General features: G+C 48.6%; 2 protein-coding genes across 2 annotated transcripts; one reads left to right on the top strand and one right to left on the bottom strand.

Moving 5' to 3' along the window:
• Positions 1-1,043: 1,043 nt before the first annotated feature.
• On the bottom strand, positions 1,044-6,439 carry LOC110330697. The gene is made up of 4 exons (XM_021210969.1): positions 6,389-6,439; positions 3,983-4,408; positions 2,491-2,706; positions 1,044-1,351 (listed from the first exon to the last, which is right to left on the bottom strand). Exons 1-3 carry the CDS (start codon positions 6,404-6,406, stop codon positions 2,527-2,529), a joined length of 624 nt encoding a protein of 207 aa, XP_021066628.1. The 5' UTR covers positions 6,407-6,439; the 3' UTR covers positions 1,044-1,351; positions 2,491-2,526.
• Positions 6,440-16,053: 9,614 nt separating this feature from the next.
• Igfbp1 (insulin like growth factor binding protein 1) lies at positions 16,054-20,948 on the top strand. Its single transcript, XM_021210968.2, has 4 exons — positions 16,054-16,602; positions 17,664-17,848; positions 18,703-18,831; positions 19,910-20,948. The coding sequence occupies exons 1-4, from the start codon at positions 16,230-16,232 to the stop codon at positions 20,039-20,041; spliced, it is 819 nt and encodes a 272-aa protein (XP_021066627.1). The 5' UTR covers positions 16,054-16,229; the 3' UTR covers positions 20,042-20,948.
• The last annotated feature ends 4,619 nt before the right edge of the window (positions 20,949-25,567 follow it).

The raw sequence follows: 25,567 nt of genomic DNA, 5'->3' as shown, positions 1-25,567 counted from the left end.
AGCAATTAACCTAACCACACTCCAACCACACTCCATGTGAGATGGGTGCCAGTATGGAGGCACTGTGTGGAGAAAAGCGTCATTATAAAAGATTAGATGGAGGAGGTAACCTTTGAGAGATAGAGGGCACTTCGAGCTGGAACTGAGGGAAAAGCAGAAGCCCCATTTTTCTTGTAGGTATTAGTATTGCTGTTCCATAAAGCATGGTCTTGCAGACTCTAATGATAACCCATGCTTATCTCTAAGCAACCATGGTTAACATTATCCCAGAGGACCATTACCCATCAATTATCACAGAATTGTTAATTTAGGGATCCTGCTGTTGGAAAAACAGCCTGAACCCCCAGCAGCAGCAGCCCCAGCAGCCGCAGTAGCGCACGGCTCAGTCTGGGGATGCCCAGTCAGTCCTTCTGCTCTCTGTTTCTCTCAGGCTGATCGCAAGCTGGAATGTGTCAGAGTCCAAAGGGGACCTCACATTAACTGGATTGCCCACTAGGGTCTTGTTGCAACAGAGTGTGGACTATCTACATGGCCTTATTGTTGAGGTGTTCTCCTAAATAACATGTCTTAAATAACTTACTTTTTCCATCGTTTTGTTTATAGTGGGAGCGTCAGCTGGTGTATGAGGTCAGAGGGTGACTTGTAGGAGGGGTCAGTTCTCTCCTCCCACGTATAGACTCCAGGGATTAAACTTGGGCTTTCAGAGTCGGTGGTAAGCACCCCTAACCCATACCAAGCCATCTTGTTAGACCAAAGAAAGATATTTTAATCACTTCAGCTGGAGTGTCTATGAGTCAAGCATACTCTAACTGGGCAAATACACAATAACCCAGAAAGCACAACGTAAGTGCCTAGGAACTTATCGGTCACCTAAGCCTTCCCTCTGGGGCCTGCAATTCTTTCAAGAATATATCGCCTCAAACTGCTTCCCTGTACTCGTTCTGTATTTGAATTTCAGTCTTTGAAAAGTGAGGTGGAATTAGAATTCTCTTGGCTCTATGTCTGAACTGATTTGCATTCAGGCATAAACTTTGGAAATAGTTCTCATGAAAAGAGTTTATTTTTAATAATGAAGATTGGACGAGCTTTTCTCTGATGCGTTCATCTTCATGTTACACAGTTCTAATCAGGTTTTAAAAATAGTATTCTGTCTTTGAAAAATTAGTAAAGTTCTGACACGTTCACAAGGCTGATTTTATAACCAGATAATTGCACAAATGAAAATAGAGAATTATTTTAATAGGAAGTAGCTTGTAAAACATGCAGATGTTTAAATATAAAGTAAATGACCACTCAGAACATTGTGTGGAATCTGAAGTTCCTGTGCAGAATCCCAGCTGCAGGCCCGCTCCTGAAAGCAGACAATGAGACCCATTACCTACGGCTCCAAGCAGGCAGCCCTGGGCCTCACATACACCTAGACTCTCTATGCCCTGTTCCTTCATCTGGGCTTTCCTCTTTTCGTTTCACAGTAGCACCAGCCCTTTATCTGCAGCCCCTGCTGACCCCACTGTGGACAGGAATGGTGGGAGGTGGAATGAACTAAACGGGCAACATAATCATATGTCTGGGTTTTAGCAAGGAAACAACAAACTTGTCTCTGTTTTTAGGAGGCCACAACACACCTGCACAAAGGGCTCGGCCTGAGTATACTGGAGGCAGTCTGTGTTAATGGAAGTTCCATCCTTACACTATGTGGGGTGCATCCACCACTTGGGGCTGGGATGCTTAGAGAGGAAACACAGGAGAAGATGGCAAGGGTAAGTAGCTACCCAGGCTACTTCAGGAGCTCCATCCCCTCATCCCACCCATACAACAGCCTTGAGCAGCAACTGCAGCTTTTCACCAGAACTTTCTGGTGCCCTGAAGATGAGTGGGAAATCAACCCAATCCATCCCCAAGGGGACTAAAACCCAACCCTAAACTGTATTCTTTCCCAGTTTCTCCTGTCCTCAGGAGCTCACACCAGTCTTCTCTCTCCATCTGAACCAGTCCTGGTCCCACCTAGAAGACGGCTTCCTCTTCATCCATCTGTCCTGGCCACTGTGGGGATGCTCAGCAGTCAAACCACACTTGCACTTGGCCTACTATGTCAGAACTCCAAAACCCATTTCCTCCTGGTTCTGCTTCACCAATGGCCTGAGCGAGCTCTGCCCAGGCAGGGATCAGGGGCCCAGGGCAGAGGGAGCCAGGCCAACAGTAGCTGAGCCCATATGCTTTGTATTGCACTTGATATGTTTTTGTCATTTTTCAGATAAGGAAAACAAAGGTCAGCAGAGCAGAGAGATTGTCCCTGAGGTCAAAGCTAGGTAGTAGAGGGCACACGGTCAATCAGGCCCAGTGACTTTTTCAAGTTCAAAACACAAAAAAATTTCATTCTCTTTCAAACTGCCAACTCTGTTCCTTGATTACCCCACCCCCACCTAGCCCTAGGCAATTCTTTCCTTATCTTACTGTTTGGATAACAAGATCTGCTCCCACCTTACTCACCTGGACCACCTGGAGTGTGTGGTGTAGACAATTAAGTCATGCCATGGCAGCAGGGTCCTGGGAATCTATTCTGACTGTACTGATGCTAAGTGGCCCCTGGGCTTGGTCAGGGAGCTCAGTGCTAAGGATCCCCTCCTCTTGAATGGTAAGTTCATGATGAACTGCCTCCTCAATTTCCTGAAGCATCTGGGCCTCCCATTGCCGCAAGCGTTGCATCTGTGTAGAAGACAGACAGCTACCTGCAGAATTGCTGTCACTATGGGTAACGAACATGCACAATGAACTTGGGGAAAAAATACCCAGCAGGCCTGGGGCCCTTGTCCATGTCTGAGATACCAGTTGAACCATAGGGTTGAGTGTCTTCTAATTACTCCAAGGGTGGAGAAGGGGTGGAGCCCAGACTCAGTCTCAGTCCCTGAGGCTGTTCAGAGTGAGAGAATAAAATTTGCCAAGAAAGGGACTGGCTGTACTGACCTCTGCTACCCTAGAGGCTAGCATCCTCAGGAAGGATGCAGGGGAGAAATGACCAGGAAAAATTCCCCCCTGAGTTTCTTTATGAGGCCATCAACAGGCTTCCAGTGGTTGGTTAATAGGTATGAGGGTTTGGAATTGGGGGTCTGTTGACAGCAACTGGAAACTGGGCAGTTGTTGTTCTAGATGGTCTCAGGCTTACCTCCTGCCTCTGTCTCCCAGGGCTGGGGTTACAGATGTTTACCACATCTGGCCTAAAGGTTCTTAAATGTTCTTAATGCTCTGTCTACTTTGGCCACTGCTCCTGCCAGGCTGCTTTCTGGTACTCATCTGACCTTCAGGGCTCTGGTAAAGAGTGTCCCTGGCATCAGGAGAGGCAGAAGCACCTCAGACGCAGGTCGGGGTTTGGTGTAGCTTATGCTCTTCCCGTGTGAAGGTGAGCCATCACTGTCCCATACTGTGGCTAGGGGAGGACTTGGGGCAGCTCAGCCTGGCCCTGATCCAGGACATTCCCAGATTGTAGCAACAGCCTGCTGTGTTTAGGCACAGGTAAAAGTGCAGGAAGAAGCACAGATGGCCCTTTGGGAGAACCTATGTAGTGAGGTGACAAATGGGACAATTCTTATCAACAACTTCTCTATTGACCCTTCAGTGCTAAGGACAGTTGGTACCTGGATGCCTGTGAGCTAGAGACCTAGGACAAGGAACAGCCAGAACCTGCACTGAGGACTAGACTTACAGAGCCCTGGGCTGGGGGGGTCATGGTGTCTACAGGCAAGAGCATCCACAGCGTTCCTCCTGAGTAAAAAACTGTCTTGAGACAACCAAGCACTGGGAGTCAGAAAAGCTGGAAGGTCTTGTGACCTCATCTGCAGATGTGGGTATCCTCTGCACACCTCCCCACGTGGTGACAGAGAAATTGAGTAATGGAAGGTAAATGTCCCCCACAGGATAGCTGGGAGGCATACAGGGACATGGAGCTCCCTGGGGCCAGGGCCAGGTTGGGAGGCAGGAGACCTACCGCAGCTGCCCGCTTCTTTGGGTCTCGTCTCTTTCGACTGGCAGTGTCTGAGATTCCAGGCATCCCTGAGTTCTTTGGCCAGCTCGTTGCCAGCAGGGCCTCTGTCTTCTTCTGATGCTGCTCCTGGTTCAAGGAGGCTGACATGCAGGGTTCTTCCTCTGCAGCTAAGTGGTCTGAATGGGGCCCCTCCTGCTCGCTGGAACTCTCTAAGTCCTCAACAGTTGAAAGCCTTTTTCTGAAGGTGGCTGTGGAGCTGAACCCTGACAGCTGGGGAGAGTCTTTAGATATCAAGGACCAGGGGCTTTGGAAGTTTCTTCCGGGGGGCCTTGGGCTCCAGCCCATAGCCATCTCCTGTGGAGTGCTGTGAATGGCAGGTTTCTTCCAGTCTGGCGTCTTTGTTGCTAGAGAGGAGCTGAACTCAGGAATCTGGAGATAAACACACAAGTCTGGGTCCTAGACAGTTGCAGCCCCCCTTCATGGGAACACAGTACATTCTCATCCAAGCACAACCACTCAGAGACACATACTCAGTGACCCTAGAGATGGGGACACTAAGCACTGAGGGTCTGCACCCATGGCTGGAGACTCAAACAACAGGCATGATGGGACATGTCTACCCCCACTCCCCACCATGGCACTGATGGTTAATGGACATCTCAGGGAGAAGCAGTCAAAGATGGGTCTCCAGGATAGGGTTGAAGCACAGAGAACGTTCTAGCAAACTGCTTTCCTGGAGGGGAGGAGGGCAGCTAAATGTTATCAGTGGAATAATCTTAACACAGAAATCTCAGCATGAAAAGACTACCCTTGGCGGCAAAATGACGTACAGGGGAAGGTAGTTGGGTCAGCGGTGCTGGCTCAGTGGTTCTCAACCTGTAGGCCACGAGCCCTTTGGGGGAGGTAGTTGAACGACTGTCTCACAGGGGTTACCTAAGACCATTGGAAAGCACAGATACTCACATTACGTTTCATAACGGTAACAAAATTATAGTTTTGAAGTAGCAATGAAAATAACTTTATGGTGGTGGTGGTGGGGTATTACCACAACACGAGGAGCTGTGTTAAAGGGTCACAGCATTAGGGAAGTTGAGAAGCACTGCTGTAGCTGATTGCTGGAGGTACACGGGCCACGCTGTCTTTGGTTCTAATATGTCAACTCCAAATTTCTCCTCCAGCATAAAACCTAGATTTAACTAAAGATACTCCAGCATGCACACCCTTTTCTTAGACATTAGTGAAAGATGTCCCAGCCTTTGTATCTGTACACCCTACACCAGTGGATTTAACTTAGTACAGGTAGAAAATACTAAAGAAACAAAAACCAATTTAGCTAATTTTCAAAGTAGCAGCATGCACATATGCAGGCAGGGGTTTTCCTCTTATTCCCAGCCCAGCCCGGTAATGTCCATGCTGTTTGAATGCCAGGATGTGAGGAAGCAAGGTGTGCCTGGGCTCTGCCCAAACACTACAGCATTTTACGTAAGGAATGTGTGTTAGACAGGTGCTGGCATCTGAATCAGGGCCTGGAATTGATCTCCTGAAATTAACCGCACTTGTGCGGCACAGGGCCCGCCTCCCTCCGGTGCCCTTTGGCACACTTGATGGGAAATGACCTGTGGAATGCAGCTAGCACTCTGTTGTCTTGTGTTTAATGGTTTTCTTGGGAATTTAGACAAACTCATACAGGCAGTGCGACTGTGCTCCAACCCAGGTCGCTTTGACAGTAGGGCCAGCCTGCCTATTTTGCCTTATTCCACATTTAGGAAGTGATTTCTTGCACTTAATGTTTTTGTAATGAGAGTGACAGTGTCTGATGCAGGTGCAGACATTCTTGGACTGTTCAGGAAGCCATTGTCACTCAGGGGGGTGAGAGGAACTGAAACCTAAGGAAGTAAATGATATATATATATATATGTAATTTATATACTATATAATTTATAATTAATTTTTATACTATATGTAGTTGTTTTTTTTTTTTTTAAAGAAAATGACTTTGACACTTCTTGAGGCTGGACATAGCTGTCTGTTGCTACCCATAAATATGCATCAGTAGGAACCCAGAGGGGCTTCTGTTGCATAGAGGCAGGGAGTGTTCCTGAGTTCTCAGAACCAGAATGGAAGACTCTGGTCTGCCTCTATGTAGGAAGAACTAGCAAGGAGCAGTCCAGAGATGACTAGGGTGTGCTGCATGGGGGTTCCAGGTCAGGACGTGGGGGTATGACCCATCTAACATAGGGCACACCCAGGGACCACAGAAGCGTCTCACAGATAGGAGTTCTTTGGGGCCTAGTTGGCAGGCAGCCTGTGAACAATCCCCAGGACTAACTGCAGCATTCTGCCGGACTTCTCCCGACGCACGCCACACTTTATCCCGTCTTACTCCCAGCAGCACCCCTCTAGGCCTACCTCTGTGTCTGACTCCATCCTGTCTTTCCTCTGAAATGGACGTTCTTGGGTAGTTACTGCGCCTCACTCTTGGAATCGGAGCGCTTAAAAATAGCCCTGGCGATAGTTCGCTCTCAGGCCTGGACAGGTGTGCGTGAGCACACGTGACGGGCACACCTGACGAGCACGCCTGATGAGCACACCTGGTGAGCACACCTGACAGGCACACCTGATGAGCACGTGGGTACACAGCCACAGGAGTGCCCCCCTCACCCTTGAGGGCTTTCACCTGGCTGGTTTCTTCTCTGCACACCTCAGTATTGCCTTAGAATACCTCTGAATTCTTACAGTATGAAAGGCTGTCTGGTCACCTAACCCAGTAAAGACCAAAGACCACATTCAGACAAGCTGAGAGGCACCGGCAGTGCTAGACTTTCAAATATGTCGGTGGCCAAGGATTTCTATACTTCCCTTTGGTGCTTCTTAGATTTGAGTCACTAGAGCCCAGAGCACGATTAAGCGGATCTGGGAGTGTCTCTTAATTGATTTTCTAAAGATTCCCAGAAAATGACGGCCGGGCCAGTGGAGCCACCTTGTGGCCTCTGTCCCAGGTCATGAGTAAGGCGGAGAATAGAAACTGAGTCAATCCCAGCCTGCACCAGCTCTGAGCTTCCAAGCAACCGTGCGGGGGACTGTGCACGGGAAGAAGTGAGTCTTCAAAGTAGGGAAGCACACTATAAGGCTCAGCAGAGCAGAGCCTTGGTGCCTGGGGTGAGCAGAAGGCGGATTATGGCTTACTGTTCCCCAGACTTTGAACTCTTTTTTTAAGGAATTTTCTTGCCCTCCAGTCTCCAAAGGAGCTAAGACTACAGGTATGTGCCAGTGGGCCCAACTAAACAGTTTTTAAATGTACCATCCTCTGACCTCCCAGGTACCCTCGATAGTATTATTTTGATGGAGCTATCTTTTTAAAGGTTTATTATTATTATTATTATTATTATTAAGAACTCATTACGTAGCCTTGGCTGGCCGGGAACTCCCGAGAGCTAGGATTAAAGACCTGCAGTACCACACTGGGTATAGATCTCTTTTTGAATATTCTTTTCTTTAGCTCTGCCCTAATTTGCTTCATCTGTGTCTTTTCAGGCTGTGCCCATGGCGTCTAGTTGGACATTTAAAAATAACACTCCAAGGAACTAAGAGACAGTTCAATCTGATTGTCCCCTGGCATGGTCAAGCAAGTAGAATTGCTGGTTCAAAGTCAGGCATACTTCGAAGCTCATAGCATATTAATGACAACATGGACCCCCCACGGGGCTAGCCCCGCCAGAGCCCCACCAGCAAGAGAGTGTTCACCAGCCACACGCAGCACTGACACCTGTGGCAAATTAGCCAGCAGTGCAGTGCTATATGCACCCAGCAGCTGCCCCCTGCCTAATCTGCTACCATCCCCCTTGCTCTCTGAAGCCCCAGGAAGACCTGTCCTGAGGGGTCTTGGTCCTTCTTGTTAGAGATGCAGTTCCTGAAGGGTTGGAATGTGCACTGCAGCCTCAGCCCCGTCCAGGTGCAGAGTCCGGGCAATGCCGCAGCTTTCCCTCACGTGGCACCCTGCATTCATGGGGATGTGAAAGCTGGAAACGTCCCCCCTTAGCACTTTGTCTTCGTGAGAGAGGATAGATCAACACAATCACTCTGCACCTTAGTGAAAAAGCTCAGAGAGGCACAGCTCACCCCACAAGCAGACACTGAGTACCGAGGGTGAAAATAACGCATGCTCACCTCAGAAGGCATAACGTGGTGCTAAGTGCCCCTAATCAGCCTCCCACAGTGTACCCCACTCTTTGACCACATGGTCAGTGTATCCCTTTTTTTCCTCATTAAGAGCCAAATGAGCAGTTCTGGAGAGCATTGGGAGACACATTATAATGAAGAGCAATCTGTGGCAGGCATAGCCTCTGCTCACTAGCATTGTTTCTTTTCACAATCACGTTTGATGTTTATGTAAACAGTGTTTTGCAATCGGCTAAATGTGTTCTTCTGGGTGGTTTCCATCAAGGGATTTTAACTCTTTGGCTGCTTTCTTTAGGAGCAGTGAGAGAAACATAGTAAAAACCATTCTTCTGAGAAGGAGGGTGGGAGGGAGGGAGGAGTTCTATTTCATATTGCCCTGAAAAGATCACGCAATGAGCACATACTAATTTTAAAGAGTAAAGCTCCCTGTCTGAGTTAATCAGGTCTGGGCTTCCCTGTCACCCAGGTTCTGCTACCCAGTGTGACCGATATCACACCTAAGGTGGGTGATAGCTTTCTGGACACATTCTTGTGCTCCTGGTAGCACAGGAGTTTCAGAAAAGCCACGCTGTCTGCCACAGGCCTTAACAGGCCAGGGCAAGGATGCGGCAGACCATAGGACACTTGTTGTGTCTAGTGTGACACGTGGCTCCAGAGCTGGTCTTCAGAGATCGCTGTGTCTTGGTCTCTCCAGCTAAAGTCTGCAGTCAGAGGGACTTTGCATGGCTGTAAGAGGCAGGTCAAAATCGTCAAGCGCACTAGGGTGGTAGAGCCAGAGGTACCTAAGGAGAGCAGAAGACAAAAGTTGGAGGTAAAAGAAGCCCACCTGTGCAGGTCACCCAGGGTGGGGCCTGCAGTCTCCCAGGGGATAAGAAGTGGTGACTTTCTGTAAGACCCACTCAAACCAGAAGCCAGTCTGGGAAAGAAAATACTGTCTCAGTCCCCTTACTGCAGCCACCCTGTCACCCTGTTTTCTGGAAGGTGAGCATGTCCTTTTAGGGTTTAATAATTTTCTACCACAAGATATATATATATATATATATATATATATATATATATATATATATATATACACAGTTATATGTTCCTGTCTTATGTACCAGGTATTAGTAAATTTGCCAAGGGAAAAATAGAAGGAAAGATATGTCAAGTAATATGTTCAAGGTCATACAGATGTTAAGGACCCGGCCTAGACCCCACCTCAGAGTCCTCAGTCAAGCACAAGGCCATGAAAGGACCCTCATATGCCAGTGTTTACAGCCTCTCAACTCTGGTCCTATAGTTTCTTTCTTAAAAGTGCAATTAACATACTAAATAACACTATAATAGAATGATTTGATATGGTTCAAACAGAATTGAAATATTACTTTTAAAAAGTGGTCAGTATGGCAAACATGCTTGGAGTCTAGCCATACACAATTGCACCTGTCTTAGTCAGGGTTTCTATTCCTGTACAAACATCATGACCAAGAAGCAAGTTGGGGAGGAAAGAGTTTATTTGGCTTACATTTCCATACTGCTGCTGATCACCAAAGGATGCAGGACTGGAACTCAAGCAGGTCAGAAAGCAGGAGCTGATGCAGAAACCATGGAGGGATGTTCTTTACTGGCTTACTTCCCCTGGCTTGCTCAGCCTGTTTTCTTATAGAACCCAAGACTACCAGCTCAGAGATGGTCCCACCCACAAGGGGTCTCCCCACCCTTGATCACTAATTGAGAAAATGCCCCACAGCCGGATCTCATGGGGGCATTTCCCCAACTAAAGCTCCTTTCTCTGTGATAACTCCAGCTGTGTCAAGTTGACACGAAGCTAGCCAGTACAGCACGCATGGCTGATGGGGTTAAAAAGTGATCCTGACCTTTGCACCCACTGCCTGGAAGGGGCAACATGCACCGGATTCTCTTGGGAAGCCCAAATGGTTCTAGCTATTTCAAGATTAACAAAGTTGAAGTCACCTATCACCTCAAAAAGAGAAAGACTGTGATGTGTTTGAAACTAGAAAGAAATGGCTTTGCATCTGTCTCCGTTCCTTTCTCAGGAGCCACGTGTCCTTCTGCCTGTACTCTGTCCTTCCTCACCACTCTCTGCATCTCTGTTGTGCATTTTTAGAATATGCGTCCACTCACCCCCCGTTCGCTATAGACATGAATGAAGCACAGGCTCCTCATCCTGGGAGGGCATGCTGTCCCCGCTCCACCCCCAGCAGGAGCCATTGCTGGGTGCTCTTGCTTACCAAATGCATCCATTACCCCTCCACACTCCACTTCTCCCTCCCCGTAAGGGGTTGTTGTGAGCGAGGATGGGATCAGAGGGCTTCGTGAGCTGTTGGCTCTGAACACGCGCGCGTGTGTGTGTGTGTGTGTGTGTGTGTGTGTGTGTATGTGTGTGTGTGTGTGGTCAGATCCCCGGTTAAACTCTTCCTAAAACAGCATGACGGGCACATCCCTGGAAATCGGGCTTCGGGGTTTGGCATTGATATCCAGCTCTGTCTAGACCTCCATACATGATAGATGTGAGTGAACGGGGGTGCCTGCCCCAGGGAGAGGACGGTGAGTAATTATGTGTGTATACTTTCCTTGTGCCTGACACTTAATATCTGCCCCTCAAACTAATCTCACAACACCCTCAGATACACTGGGGAGGGGGTGACTGCTGTTCAAAGCTCTCCTCTCGCTCTGTTAGAGCCCGGGGTGTTCACATGCTTAGGGAGTGTGGGCGTGAACTATGCATCCTCCCCCTTCTTACGGTCTGTAGTCTGTACGGGCAGTTGCCTTTCATCTGCCCAGGAGCTAGGGCAGCAGGCCAGGCCTTTGCATGGATTTACATCATTCCCGTGTTGATCATGGACTGTGGGCAGAACATCCTTTTGTGTTTTTCCTCAGGTTCAAAACAACCTCCCTTCTGAGGTTTTCCCTGGATTGCAGCAATTTCCACCGTTGGAAGCTCCCCTTTGCCCTTGACTCTTGTATTATTTTCCAGGGTCTGGATTGCCTAACTCTGGAGCTGTGTGGGTAAGCAGCGCCCTGCATGAGGGCAGGCCTGGGAACAGTGTGTGATGGAAGATCTCCCTGGCTTTCATCATCCTCAGGCCCCACAGCTTCTGCCCATGGCAGCTGAGGGAAATTGCAGGCAGCCCAGCGTACTATGGGCTCACATTGACTGAGCAGTCCCTGCCAGGCAACCCTTCATCTTCTTACAGCCTCGGATATGCTGCACACTGGGGTGAGGAAATCCGAGGTGAAAATGCAGACTGCTCCTCTCGCCTTGACCCCCTTCTGCTGGTGCTAATAAAACTGTCAGAGATGAGTTTTTCATATGTGATATTCAACAGCATTGTAGAAGTTGTCAAAACGAAAAGGCAGAGGTGTGAAGAGTTATTTCATGAGATGCTGAGTGTGGCCTTTCACACAGCTCCCTCTGGAGTACCGACTGGGATTGCCATGAGAAGACTGTCCCTAATTCCTTCCACTGCACACTGACTTTACAGTGGGGCAGAAGGGAGGACCTGGGTGTACAGGAAAGGCACAGGCTTTGGTTTATAAAGCAGGAGCCGCGCTCATCTTCAGTGCTCATACTGAGACTTGCTAGCAGCTAGGCATCCCCTCCTGGCACCGGAAGTGTGCAACAAGCATCTATAAGACAGTGGGTGGGCAGGGTGGCACATGCCAGTAATCATGGTACTTGGGAGGTGGAGGCAGGAGGATCAGGAGCTTGAGGCCAGTGTTGGCTGTGTAGTACGTTCTAGGACAGCCTGGACAAGTAGAGACCCTGACCAAACCAAACCAAACCAAAAACATTATTTCCCTGTTCCCCTGCTACTGCAGGTTGCTTCCAGCCTGACATTCAAAAATCTTAGCTCCTGGGATGCACAATTGCTTCCAGGACACACATCATATACCCCTTCCTGGTGATGACTTCAATGCCAAGGGTTTTGTCCCTTTAAGGCTTTCCGGTGATCAGCACCCTTAGACCCCCAATTATTCTATGCTTCCAGGCAGAGAGCATTGCTGGCTATGCTCAGGGCACATTGAGCAGCTTGGTGGGTTCTCTTACCTTCTGCCATCCATGCTCTGTCCTGTCACCCTAACCATCTCTGCTTGGGGGACCCTACTCTCCCTCCAAGACCATTTGAGCTATTACCTTTACCTAGAGATGGCCAAACGCTCTGGATGCTCTCGTCTTTCCTGCCAAGGGCAGCATGGGATGAACTTATGAGCCCTCCGTAGACGTCCTGCTTGCTGGGGCATGGGCATATGATTGGACTCTGCTTGGGGCATCCCACTATCGCTCCTTCCTATGCCTGACTGTGCCTCCCTCGCCCAGAAGACAGCTCCTCTCTGCCCCACTGCAGAGTGAGGAAAAGCACAGATAGCAGCTTAGGAAATAAACCGCTAAGAAGCTGGGAGGGAAGGTCATGTGCCACATGGGGGAAGCCATGGGGGTTTTGGAAGGCAGCTTTTAGGGGCGACTACTCACTGTGGACAAAGACATAAAGTTACAGGGGCAGGGGAAATTCTGGTTTGGAAGTGGAACTGAGGTGTTTGCAGTGAACAGGCAAGGAGGGCATCTCATTGACAAGAGAGGGAGCTGAGTCAAGCTGTGACTCAGGAGAAGGGCCAGTCAGTCCATCCCACTCATCATGGACCAATGAACTGGCCGTCTACATGGGCCTGGGGTGAGGTGGGGAGCTGGCTTCATTTGTGTTGACAGAGTGTTGGGAATCGAAGAGGAGTTTGGTGGCTGTTTGGTTTGTGTGACTGTGAGGTAAACAATGGAAACATTGGGACATAGATCTTTGGAAAGGAGGAAGGACCGCTATGTGCAGGAGAGGGAGGAATCAGGGAAGGGACAACCGGATGAGCGCTGGGCAACGGTGCAGCCGAACAAACTATTTGTGGCGATAGCCTGGCAGAGAGTTGCAAATATTTGTCACTGTTGTGCCTTTCCCGTGTTTCATAAAGGAAACATTTCAAGTGCGGACAGTGATTACAAGTTGAGGAAGTCAAGCGAAACTTCAGAGCTTCCAGAAATGAAATTATTTAGGGACTTACAGTCAAGCTATTCATTTCAAATAGCTTCCAGTTAAGTGTTAGGGGCTGCAGACATGACACACTGTTCCTACAGAGGACCTGGATTCAGTTCCTAGCACTCTTGTCGGGTGGCTCACAACAACCTGGAACTCCAGCTGCAGGGAGACCTGATGCCCTCTACTGGTCACCAAGGGCACCCGCACTCACATGCACACAAATTCCTCTCCCATGCAGATAATCAAAAATAAACTCTTTTAAAAATTGAATGTTTATTTAAAATAAAAATGTTTAAAAATGGAAATCAGTTGGTCAATTCCTTAGCAAGGTACTGAATTTGGGGTACTTCTGTCAGAAAAAAAAATGGCATAGCTGAGGCAGGATTGCTATGCGAGTTTAGTCTAGACTGTTCAGTGACCTCCTGTTTCAAACAAACAAACAAACATAATCAGAGACACACTCTCAGATACCATGAGTATCTGGGAGCAGCTTTGTCACCTGACCTTTCTCCAGCTGCTATGGCAGATATTGGTCCAGCTGCCCTTTGAGGGAAACTTTCCAAGTTGAGTAAAATCTGGCTTTGCCAAGTCCAGTCACTTTCATGAGGCCAGGGAGCTCGGGAATGGGTATCATGATAATTCCACATTCTTTTTTTCAGGCCTGGAGAATCGAACCCAGGGCCTTGTGCGTGTCAGGCAAGTACTCTGTCCCACACCTCTATCTGTAGCCCAGTGTGATGATTCTTTTTATAAGCACACGGTGCAGATACAGAAGGCTACAAAAGGGGCACAGGAAAAACTGATCTGTCCTTGGGCTCCTGAATCACCCCTCCCCTGGTAGCCATCCTGTCTGCTGTTGGTTTGTATTCTTCTCCAGGTTGTCAATATATTTGGAATCACAGCTGCTTTTGCTCAGCAGTCTCGTACCCTCCCAATGTTTCTTAGTGTGAAGGTTTTTACTTAATTGAAGAACATCTTATTGTATGGATTCTCATCTAGGACAGACAGAGCTGATCTGCGAGGCTCATTATGAGCCGAGCTTTTCAGGGACTGCTCCAGGAGTTCCTTATCCAGTGTCTGACTGCGGACATTTAGGCTGTGTAGGGGACAGCTTTAGAGTGAGCTCTGTCGGTGTCATCGTCTGTAGCCACAGGCTTTCACAGACTTCTGACCTCTGAGCTTCAGAGTCCCTTTCTCTTACCACCCAGCTCCTTCAGCGATGGCCATAGGCAGTGCAGTGGCAGTACCAGAAGCACAGCCAGTACGGGTCCCCTGTCCCTCTCTGGAGACAAGAAAGGTGCTTCTGTGGTTGGATGCGAATGACCAGCCTGCATCTGCTGCCTTTTGCTTTGTGATGAAGCTGAGTCCCTGAATTCTTTACCCACACGGGAACTCTTCCTCAGTCTTTCCTTGACGTAACCTACCTTCCCACCCCATGAGTCCTCTCTCCTGGCAAGTGTGCTGCTCACTCTGGCCCACTGGCCCGTGTCTCTGATTTCTTATCTGTTAGGGCTTTTTCTGTACCTCGAATTAAAAAGCCAGCCAGTCACTATTGACATACCTGCTCTGTAGTGGGTACCTATGCTGGTTTCTTTGAATGAGAGAGGAGACGTTGGTAGGCGATGTATCGGTGCACGTGTGTTTAAAGTGCTTTAGTGAAGTCACCCGGGAAGCCACCCCCCCAAGGCTCAGCTACAGGGTGCAGTGATGAACTACTGGGTCACAGGGATGTGAGCTTTTGTCCAGGGTGTTCCAGGGCAGTCTCTGTGACCTTGACCTAAAATCTCCTGTAACCTTTACTTTCAATGTCCTCCTCTAGAGCCTGGGGCTAAAGTTGAGATCTCCAAGGCATTCTGAAATGCCATGGCTAAAGAAAGACAGTGAGGGGCTGGATAGGCACTCACCACTGTGGTATAGTACGGTTTTCAGGGTTCTACCCCACTCCAAAGCAATACCCAAAAGGGCAAGACAAGAGGCTCCAAGCTGGTGCTAGAGGTTGGTCGCTCTGATCAGGAGGTAGGTGGTCAGCTCAGGAGGTAGACACGAGGGTAGGTGGGAGACAAAAATCTAGACCTGGGGACTTAGAAGATATTCACAGGCAAGGAGGGGGGGGTCCCTAATCAGTTTCCTCTGGGAAGTTTTGGTGAGATTCCAAGGTGAGTCCTATTTCTGATTGCCCTTAAACATTTCTGAAGTTTTCCTTGTGATATAAAAGAGTGAAAAACGATGCAGAGAAAGCTGTTAGACTTGATCATTGATAAGCATCACAATTAAATTAGACCATTAGACTGTCTGTCAGAGATAGCGTGGGTCTGGCGGTACAGACCAGGTCCCTGGGGTCCTGGAACTTTCTCTCTTTGACGGTACAATTGTTCTTTTGGAATTACAACCAAGAGGTGAATTATGGATTTCTTTGATGGCTAGAGGCTTCTTGGGGAGGGAGAAACAACTGTGGGCATTGTCACAGAGAGCCCCACTTCTTCCCCTCCCTTTGGGGCCTGAAGCCCTCTTGGTCTAATCTGTCCCTTTTTTTTTCCTTAGTCCCTTAGGTTTTCTGTGAGTTTAATTGATGAAACTGGCCGGCCAGGTCTTTGATTTGCCCCTGAACAAAAACAAGTGCCCTCCCCCATCTGGCTACCAGCTTGCTGACAGAATTGGACTTTAGCTCCTGTCCCAGTCCATCACAACGGGACAAACATAGTAGGAAACCTGATCCTTTTACCCCCCCCCCCTTCCACCCACGGTTTGTGTAGAGCTCACAAGCAAAACAAACTTATTTTGAACACTGGGGTCCTAGCACGCTGTCCTGACAATCATTAACCTGTGCTGCACAGCCAGCCCTTCATAAGGCGCTGAGTACGACCAGCCGGCATGGTCCACTGCCCGCGGAGACACACACCCAGCGAGCACTGAACACTGCACACGGCCGTCTACCCAGAGAGCTGTGACCACCATTGCCGCTACTATCTACTCAGAAAGCCGTGACCACTGAGCCACTGCTGCCTGTCCAGAGTCTCATTCACAGCCTGCTGAACCTCGTTGCGATGCCCGAGTTCCTAACTGTTGTTTCTTGGCCGTTCCTGATTCTCCTGTCCTTCCAGATTGGCGTGGCCGCTGGAGTCCCCCAGCCATGGCACTGTGCTCCCTGCACTGCCGAGAGGCTGGGGCTCTGCCCACCCGTGCCCGCTTCCTGCCCCGAGATTTCTCGGCCTGCAGGCTGTGGCTGCTGCCCGACATGTGCTTTGCCGATGGGTGCTGCCTGCGGTGTGGCCACTGCTCGCTGTGCCCAGGGACTCAGCTGCCGTGCATTGCCAGGAGAGCCTCGTCCCCTGCATGCCCTCACCCGTGGTCAGGGAGCCTGTGTACCGGAACCTGCCGCACCGGCCACGAGCACCTTGTCCGGCTCCCAGCATGAAGGTACGGCAGCCCATCTCTGCCTGTAGAACTGTTGGCTGGGACACACGTGCTTCCTAGGCCAGCAGAAGCCTATCCAAAACCTATAGCAGTTAGGACAAAGTCATTCTAGGCCCACTAACAGCTTTCAGCCGTTATAGTAATATAAGTCTCTCAGTGAGGGCCATCACTGTGTGGTCTTGCGGGGAAAGATCTTGGAAGGGGTGGTTCAAGTGCCCCGTGCAGGGGGGAGAGTTGTGAAGGAAGTTCGTAGACTAGGTAGTACTGATCCTGATCGGTCTTTCCGTGGAGGTGGAGGGAGCTATGGGGCTGCCAGGTGGGTGGGGTGCTGGCTTAAGCACCTCCCGCCTCCTCCTGTGGGTCCTGCCCTTGGCAGTTCCAATGACTGGAGGGTCCAGGAAGGTTTAGGATGGGAGTCCTCCCGCTGCCCCCAGGAGGTTTGCAATGTCCTTTGTAGCATATATCCTGCCACGCCGTATGTGCTTCCCAGATGTTTACAGAACATAATGTGAAAATTGAGGCCCAGACCTTCACTTCCATTCATTGCTATAGACAAACAGTGTTTGATGTGTACGTTGCCTGCTAGGAGTCTGACAATCAGGCTCTTTCCTGAATTTAAGCACTGGTTTGTTTGTAGTAGGAAGCTTGGGAAATGCCTCTTCCTCTGCTCCAGCCCCTATCTCCCCATCTGGGTTGCATGCACGTCCTGTATGGGTGTGGAGGAGCCACATGGTTCCATATTCTGATGGGAAGCAGTACTGCAGGCACCTGAGCCTTTCAAGTGAATGAAGTTAGAGCTGCCTCAATGGTCCTTAACGACCGGCTTCCCCCTGAGTGGGGGGTGGGGGTGGGGGTGGGCCTTCACCATTGATATCTGATGATGGCCTCTTCTGTGAGGGGCTGCATAAGAGGTGACTTATTTGGACATACTTGTTCCCAAAGAGTCATTGGTGAAAAATATCCGATTTCCCCTGACCATTATAGATCGGTCTTAAGGGCAAGAAGTGAGTTGGCAGAGGAGTGGTGCCTCCAGGGGCTCATGCATCCCTGGGCTTGCTTTTCAGAGGCAAAGGCTGCTGTGGCCTCCCAGGACGAGCTTTCTGAGAGCCCAGAGATGACAGAGGAGCAGCTGCTCAATAGTTTCCACCTGATGGCCCCATCCCGTGAGGATCAGCCCATCCTGTGGAACGCCATCAGCACCTACAGCAGCATGCGGGCCCGGGAGATTGCCAACCTCAAAAAGTGGAAGGTGAGCCCCTGCACTCAGACCTTCAGATATATCCGTCAAAGTGAAGAGCTTAGTCTAGACAATTTCTAAAGGGCACCCAACACGAGGCTGGGCACAGGGATATAACTACTCCCATCCCTGACGTATTTTTGCCTCCTTAAAAATACAGCATAAAATAGGCCATTTTTAGTCTAGGTTTCTTCATCACTGAGTATGTTCAATAATTGTTACCACCATCCAGTTCCACGATTTCGCCAGCCTTCAGCTTTGCATCAAGAACTTCTTTAGTTTACTGGCTGGTTTTCAATTTGACCACTTGGGGGCGACAAAGAACCAAAGGTGGAGAGACAGTACCGCAGAGGCAATGGAGAAGTACATCCACTCAGTGAAGTGGAAGAATAAACTCAGTTGGGGGCACTTTAGAATTTCATCTGGAAATTCTATCCAAATGAATGCCTTGCTCCACAATCAATATGATATATGTCAAATGCAAGGACGGCTGTTTGAAAATCTACGAATTTCTGATGCTAAATTCCATATACAGAGACCAAGCCCACTGTCTTTTCTCGTAGAGTTCAGGTGCTCAAGTTATTCAGCAGATAGCCAGGGTCGGGAAGCATTTTACACCCTTGGCCCAGCTCTTGCCACTGAGGGAGGATGAGTGTGTCCCCCTTTATCCACACACCCTGAGCCTGAGACCAACCTGTCCTGCACGCAGATGGGAAACAAGGCCTGGACAGGGCATATTCTTTGACCCACAGTCTTAGAATTCCGGGACTAGGTGTTGGGGGCTACCCCTGCTCTGTCTCAGTCATTGTCTAAAATGGTAACTTTCTCTCTCTTGTACTCATGCTAATATAAAATTATTCTTTTAGGAGCCCTGCCAACGGGAACTCTATAAAGTGCTAGAGAGATTAGCTGCAGCTCAACAGAAAGCAGGAGATGAAATCTACAAATTTTATCTGCCGAACTGCAACAAGAATGGATTTTATCACAGCAAACAGGTAGGTGGCTTTGCTACCGTGTGTTCTCACGGGCTAGCTCTGCTCATCCAGATTCTTATAAAACTTCATGAATTTTTAAAAGTCAAATGATTCATAGGCCCTAATATATATCATAAGTAGCTTTCCGAGATCCAGCCCTGCAGCAGTTGGGAGAAGCTGGTCCTAAGAAAGGTAGTGTGATGGACAAGGAGCACTTCAGCCAGTAGGGAGGACTGAACATCAGTGTGATGGACAAGGAGCACTTCAGCCAGTAGGGAGGACTGAACATTAGTGTGATGGTGAGGGGCACTTCAGTCAGTAGGGAGGACTAAGCATCAGTGTGATGAACAAGAAGCATTTCAGTCAGTAGAGAGACTAAGCATCAGCATGATGAATGAGGAGCACTTCAGCCAGTAGGGAGGAGTAGGCATCAGGCATCGGCGCCTTCACTCAGATCAGCAGAGATGTGTGCGCCATACGCCGACATTCAGATTTCAGTTCCTTGTGACTAGAAGAAAGGAACAGAGTCTGTGTAGGAGACGGATGTCTTGCTTTTTCTCTTCCCACAAATAAAAACAAACTCTGTAGGAAAATACACTATTGCGCTTTGTGCTATGTCTAGTAATAAATGAGACAGAAGAAGTCAAGGTTTAATTTCGATAAAACTTTAGGACTCGGCTAAGTGCAAGTTCTGGGATTTCATTGAGGAAAAACTGCGTGCGGGCCAGGCCTAGCTCTGTGGTAGAGGTGGTTATTCAATGAGACCTATTGCTGGGCTCCTTTGCCAGCAGGGCCATGAAGCAGATAATTGTCAAAACACTATACCACTAAGTAGATAGATGAGGTCATTATCACACGTGCCATATAGCCAGTGTCTCCATTTTGTTATGACAGCCAGAAGGGCAGTGCTGAGTCTTAGCCAGTGGGTAGCTGTGCAGTGCTCGGCCTCACTCAGGGACAGGGTGGCCAGAGCTCTCACTCAGGGACAGGGTGGCCAGAGCTCTCACTCAGGGACAGGGTGGCCAGAGCTCTCACTCAGGGACAGGGTGGCCAGAGCTCTCATCTCCTGCTGCTCTTAACCTCAGTTCTGTGTTTGCAGTGTGAGACATCCCTGGATGGAGAAGCCGGGCTCTGCTGGTGCGTCTACCCATGGAGTGGAAAGAAAATCCCTGGGTCTCTGGAGACCAGAGGGGACCCCAACTGCCACCAGTATTTTAATGTACAAAACTGAAAGAAGTTCTTTTCTTTCTCCATGTTCACACAAAATATTTAAGTATATAGTATATTTATACTCTGGAGCACACCATTTTATATATGTGCATATGTATATATCCAGGAACTAGTTTTTATACTCCACATACTGCTTGATATATGAAGCCGGTTTGTATTTATTCACTGTAAGTTTATTTTTTTCTACACAGTTCTTGTGCTATATTAATTTATATAACATGAAGCTCTTCTCATCTCCGTACATGTAAATACCGTATCTCAGCTCTTCCAGAGTTCTGCTTTGAAAGGGCAGAGTGATACTGCCTAGAACAGGTCAGTCTGAGGCAGGGAGCTTTCAGTGGGTTAGGGGAGGGAGGTTAGCCCTCATTCAGGGAGATTTCCTCATCGTATCCCACAGATCTGTGTCTGATGCACATTTGCTGGGAAAGTTCCGATGCTGATTGTGTAATTAAAGCTAAACGTGGAAAGCTGCCTCCGATACATTGTTAAATACACATCTGGAATAAATATTCTATCTGGAAATACTATGGAATCCCAGCTGTGTCTTTGTTCCCTCTGTCCGTTTGTCTTCCCCCCACCCCCCTCACCTGACTCCTGATCTGTGCTTTGGGGACAGATGGTGCAATAGATGGTGCTCGTTTGTTTACAGAACATCTTGCTCTGACACTCTGTGACTTCATGGCCCCATTTCCAAGCAGATTTAGGCTTCTGTCTAGGCCAGACTAGAGATTTCCCCACCCCCCATCTCAGCCCATCTCCCTTGCTTCCCAGGGCCCCCAGCCTCTCCTCTCCTTAACACTCCTCAGCTTATTAACAGCCCAGGTTTCCACTAGCTGAAGTACACATTTAGAGGAGTAGTCACTGGATTGTTTGCGTTTAAGGCAGGTCTTACTCTGTAGCCCAGGCTGATCTAGAAGTCACAGCAACTCCCCTGCTTCAGACTCCCAAGTGCCCAGGTTGGACTACCCACCAACTGTTGGACAGCTTTTGTCCTCTAGCCTTCTCGTCCACTCCGAGTCTCCATCCACCTTTGCCCCAGCTGGGTGGCAGCGTACTCTCCTCTCTGGTTTCCAGACCAGAGCCCTGGCCACAGCTGTCTTCTCCTCTCCCTACATGGCCTGTTTCTCAAAACTGACCCTGGAGGCTTTTCATGCTTGACACCCCCCCCCCCATTCCTGGCCTCTTACCCCCTTTCTTTCCATAGCGTTTGGTCCATCTCCCTAGGATCCCACTCGGGCTGCCTGCTGCCCTGCCTGCTGATGCCTGACAAAGAGGCTGACGCCTCTGCTCCCTGTGGGCTACTTCTCCGGGTGCCATAGCTACTTCTGTGATCTGCACAGAACATCCTGGTCAGTGCTATACCTGCTGCCTGGCACTTCTATGGATCATCTAACTCCTTATCTAAACCCCAATCTATGGCTGCTCTCCTCTGTAGAACTCAGTGATCGCAGTACTCCTCTATCTGTGACAAAGCTGATGGTCTGGGCCCTAGAAACCCTCAAACCCAAGGGTTTCTGGCGACTTCCATCAAGCAGAATTTGTGGTAGGAAGGTCCTCAGGACCAAGTTAAGGAGAAGTTGTGCACCCTCACACATACAATTCAGAATTGTTTCATTAAATCTCTGGGCACCTCAGGGCCTATCACTGGCCACCCGGTTCATCACATTAAAGTATATTTAACCTCCAAATAGAGTCAATAATAGAGTCATAATTCACAGCATGATACAATAATCTCATGTTCAAACAAAATCCTTTTCTGGAAGAGGAGGCAAAACTTTGAGCAATGTCCACTCTTGCCTGGGCGTCGTACAGGTTAAATAGTATGAAGTTAAAACCATTCAAGTGTTGTCATATGAAGTCACTATACCTCTGTCAGCAATCCTCCTGTCTCTGCCCCTGCCCCACACATTTTGCCTGCATGTGCATGGCCATACCTGGTTCTTAGTGGGGTACTGTGTTCAGAACTCAGTCCTCATGGCCAAGCAGCAAACCCTTCACCCGCTGAGCCATCTCCCTAGCTCTCCCCACACCCTCGCATGCTCCATAAGTGTTCCTGATCAGCTCTGCTACAATCACAGCTCTGTAACTGGTGATCCCTGCTGGAGCTGGCGGCGGTAAACTTGTGCAAAGCAGGATACGGAGTCCTTTGCCTCAGCATTTCTATCCCAAGTGAATCCTGACTCAGTTTTCTAAAATGGAACCAGTCAGGGCGAAGTACCACCCTAAAGCCATTCCTCCTCACGGTTACAAGAGGAGGGTGCAGCCTGACCTATAGGCCTATTGATCTTGGGGTCTGGGTGCTGTAACTAAGAAACCCCATTACAGGATCCTATGCTCCAGAACTGAGCTTTCCCACCAGCAATGCTCACCAGCAGTCTACTTTCCTCATGGTAGTTGGATAGATCCCTGTCACCCAGGGGCTCTCTGTTGTGTTTTTTGACTCAGACATGAGGACCTCACAATAGTCATGGCAGCCCTACCTTCCAGTTTAGTGAATTCTCCATGGGGTCCCCTGGTAGAATCTTTGGAACCAACATCTCCAGGAAAGGGCATAGCATTGTGGAGACAGGAAGGAAACATGTTGCTTGTGCTGTCTCTGTCAGTGGTGACAGGTGCATGCTGGGAGAAGGAACGCGATGGTGGGTCCCAGCACGCCTGCATCTTTCAAGTCTTGGTGGCCATACTAATGGTTAACAACATTTAACCCAAACCTAGTTCCTTTCTCTCTTGGCATTGTGGCACCAAAAAAACCAAAACAACAAAACCCCCCAAAACCCCAAAACAAAAAACACCCTCCCCCAAATCAAACCAAACCAAACCCCCCAAATCCCTGGCTGCCAATTGAGCTTTGAAGGAATATTTTTCTTTATGTTTTAAATTTATTTCTTGGTTAGACAATAAGAAGTTGGTGGGAGAAATAGTTCACAGATCAATTAACAGAGAAGAATGGGTAGCCTTTGCATTAAAGGGGGTGGGTCTTAGCTTGTGGGCTGGAGGCTTCTGAATGACTTCCAGGTCTATATGGCATCACATACGGCTCAAACAGGTTTTGCCCAGTCCTATCCAGGACCAATGAAGTTCCCCATGTCTGTAGGGGCTGGACAGGTGGATTTGTCTCCGAAACAGAGCATTGGGTAGCAAAAAAAAAAAAAAAAAAAAAAAAAAAAAAAAAGCAGTTTTCAGGTTTGCAAGGGTTTTCCCCTGGCAACAGCTTTCTATGGTCCTTCTACAAGCACATTATCAGTTTCCATCCTCAATAAACCATTGTAACATCATAATCAGAGGCACTGACTAGCCTGACTGAAAACCACATGCTTTATAGCTCAGGGGTCCCATGCATTGATGAAGCCAGCAGGGAACTGTGTCTTTTCCAATTATGCAGTGTGGGACTGGCACATTCCTTGGCCAACAGACATGAAGCTGAGCTAAATCCCAGTTGATCTGACTTTCATAGGCTCCTCCCTGTGGTCACACTGTACACCCCCAGGTCTCCAAACACCCACACAACCAAATGCTGTGACATTACCGTCACTTCAGATGTCTGTTCGACGACATGGCTCTAAACAGGCAATTGGTTTGATGTCACGGTCCTAGGACACGCTTGAATTATTTTGGCATGGGACTGTTATTTTAAAACCATAGTGACTGAAGCAATCCCAGCCTCCTTTGGGGTGCGCCCCCTTTTCAGGACTCAGCCCATGCCCCTCCTCCAAGCACCCTGGTGGCAGAAAAGCCAGCAATCTCATTCACATCATCTGTATGGGGAAGCTCTGAAGACCCCGGGCACCGACTGGAAAGGCAAGGAAACAACAAAGGTTGTCATGGAAACAACCTAGTGACCTGCTTTACCTGTCTGGACAATAGCTGCCAATATAACCTACTGGACCTGGATATTCCTCTGCATGTGGCCTGGTGTCGCATGGATGCCAACAAAGGCCACGCCAACTGTACCACTGAGTTTCTGGTTAGACATGGAATCAGCTATGATATCTCTTCATGTTCATGGTAGTTTCCTACGTCTCGAGTATTTTGTTCTCTCCGAATAATCTCTTTCAAGACCCAGAAACAGACAAAAGGGCTTTTTTTTTTTTAAATGATAAAAACTTTATTTACTATTTATAAATACATTGCAAGACAAACTTTTCAAAAATACATTTTTTCCCCAAAAACTTAATTAAAAAAATAAAGACAAGCTGATAGGCAGGCAGAATGTCTTGAGATTCCTTTGCGCTCTCAAGGAAAGCTCTGTACAGCGCATGTCCACCCCGTGGGACGTAGTACAGTCTCCTCCCACTCTGCGTTGCCGGACCTCCTTGGCCTTGGCCTGGGGGAGAGCAGCCCAGCCTCCAGACACAGGCGCCCTTCCTCGGGCGTGTCTGCGGTTACATCGCCTAGCATCTCTAACACTTTATCTAGGATTATCTAGTACAGATTCTATTATATCTGGGCTATGTTGTATACAATGTTAACAATTAAGAACGTACTTTGTCTGCATATATGCGTGAATTATAGAGTTTGAGAAGGACCCCAAGATCAACAAACAGGTGGTTCTCTCCGTGCTCTTAACCAGGCTCTCCGACAAGCCATCCCTCTTTCCTGTTTAGATAGGAAGATGAAAAGAAAACTTCTGTGTTTTGAAAAGCTGCCTCCCCTCAGCCCCACCTCACAACAAAACTGTATTTCGAGAGGCTGGACCAGAAAACATTGTTTTTTGAAGAACTAAGCGCACCATTATTTGCGACATCTCTGAACGCGGAGTCTGATGTTGCTCCTCCCGCTTGGGGCCTTCTGCTGGGCCAAGTCATCAGGAAGATAGATGCCTGACAGAGGAAGGTCCTTGTCCTTGTCCTTGTCCTCACGGGCTCCCAGAGGGCCCTAGAACATTCTCAGTCATTTTTAGTAAGAGAGGCAACACATATTCTCTCCCACAGTTCCCAAGTAGATCAGGCCACTTGTGGATTCAGGGTCAGGCCCTTATTCAGAGATGGCACAATAAGGACCATGAACCTCAAGGCGTATGCTTCCAGATGTCCGGGTCACTCGGTTATGGGTTTCCCCATTCTCCATAGGGCCTGCACTTATTTACAGGGGACGGAAAGAGGATTTGTCTATGTCAGCCACGGAACATCTGAAATCAAGAAGGCAGAGGGCCAGCAGCATTGAAGCCCGTACTGGGTGGGTGAGTTAGGGGGCAGATGGCATCCGGGGCCTGGAGTACACGAGTGTTTTTCATAGGAAGCAACAGGAAAATTCAAACTGCTTTTTGTTGACTACTGGGACGTAGGAAGATGATCAAGTTCACTATTTAAATGACCAGAGGCATTTCAGAAATCTGTCTAAACTTTGGTTTGTGTGTGTGTGTGTATGTGTTTTATTTGTTTTTACTCAGTTCACCACAAAAAAAAAAAAAAAAAAAAAGCCGGGCGTGGTGGCGCATGCCTTTAATCCCAGCACTCGGGAGGCAGAGGCAGGCAGATTTCTGGTCTGCGAGAGAGAGGTGTGGATAGATGTGGTTAAATAGAGATAG

This window comes from Mus pahari, chromosome 13 (genome assembly GCF_900095145.1).
Source record: "Mus pahari chromosome 13, PAHARI_EIJ_v1.1, whole genome shotgun sequence".
NCBI lineage: Eukaryota > Metazoa > Chordata > Mammalia > Rodentia > Muridae > Mus > Mus pahari.
This window is presented reverse-complemented; position numbering and strand designations above follow the sequence as displayed.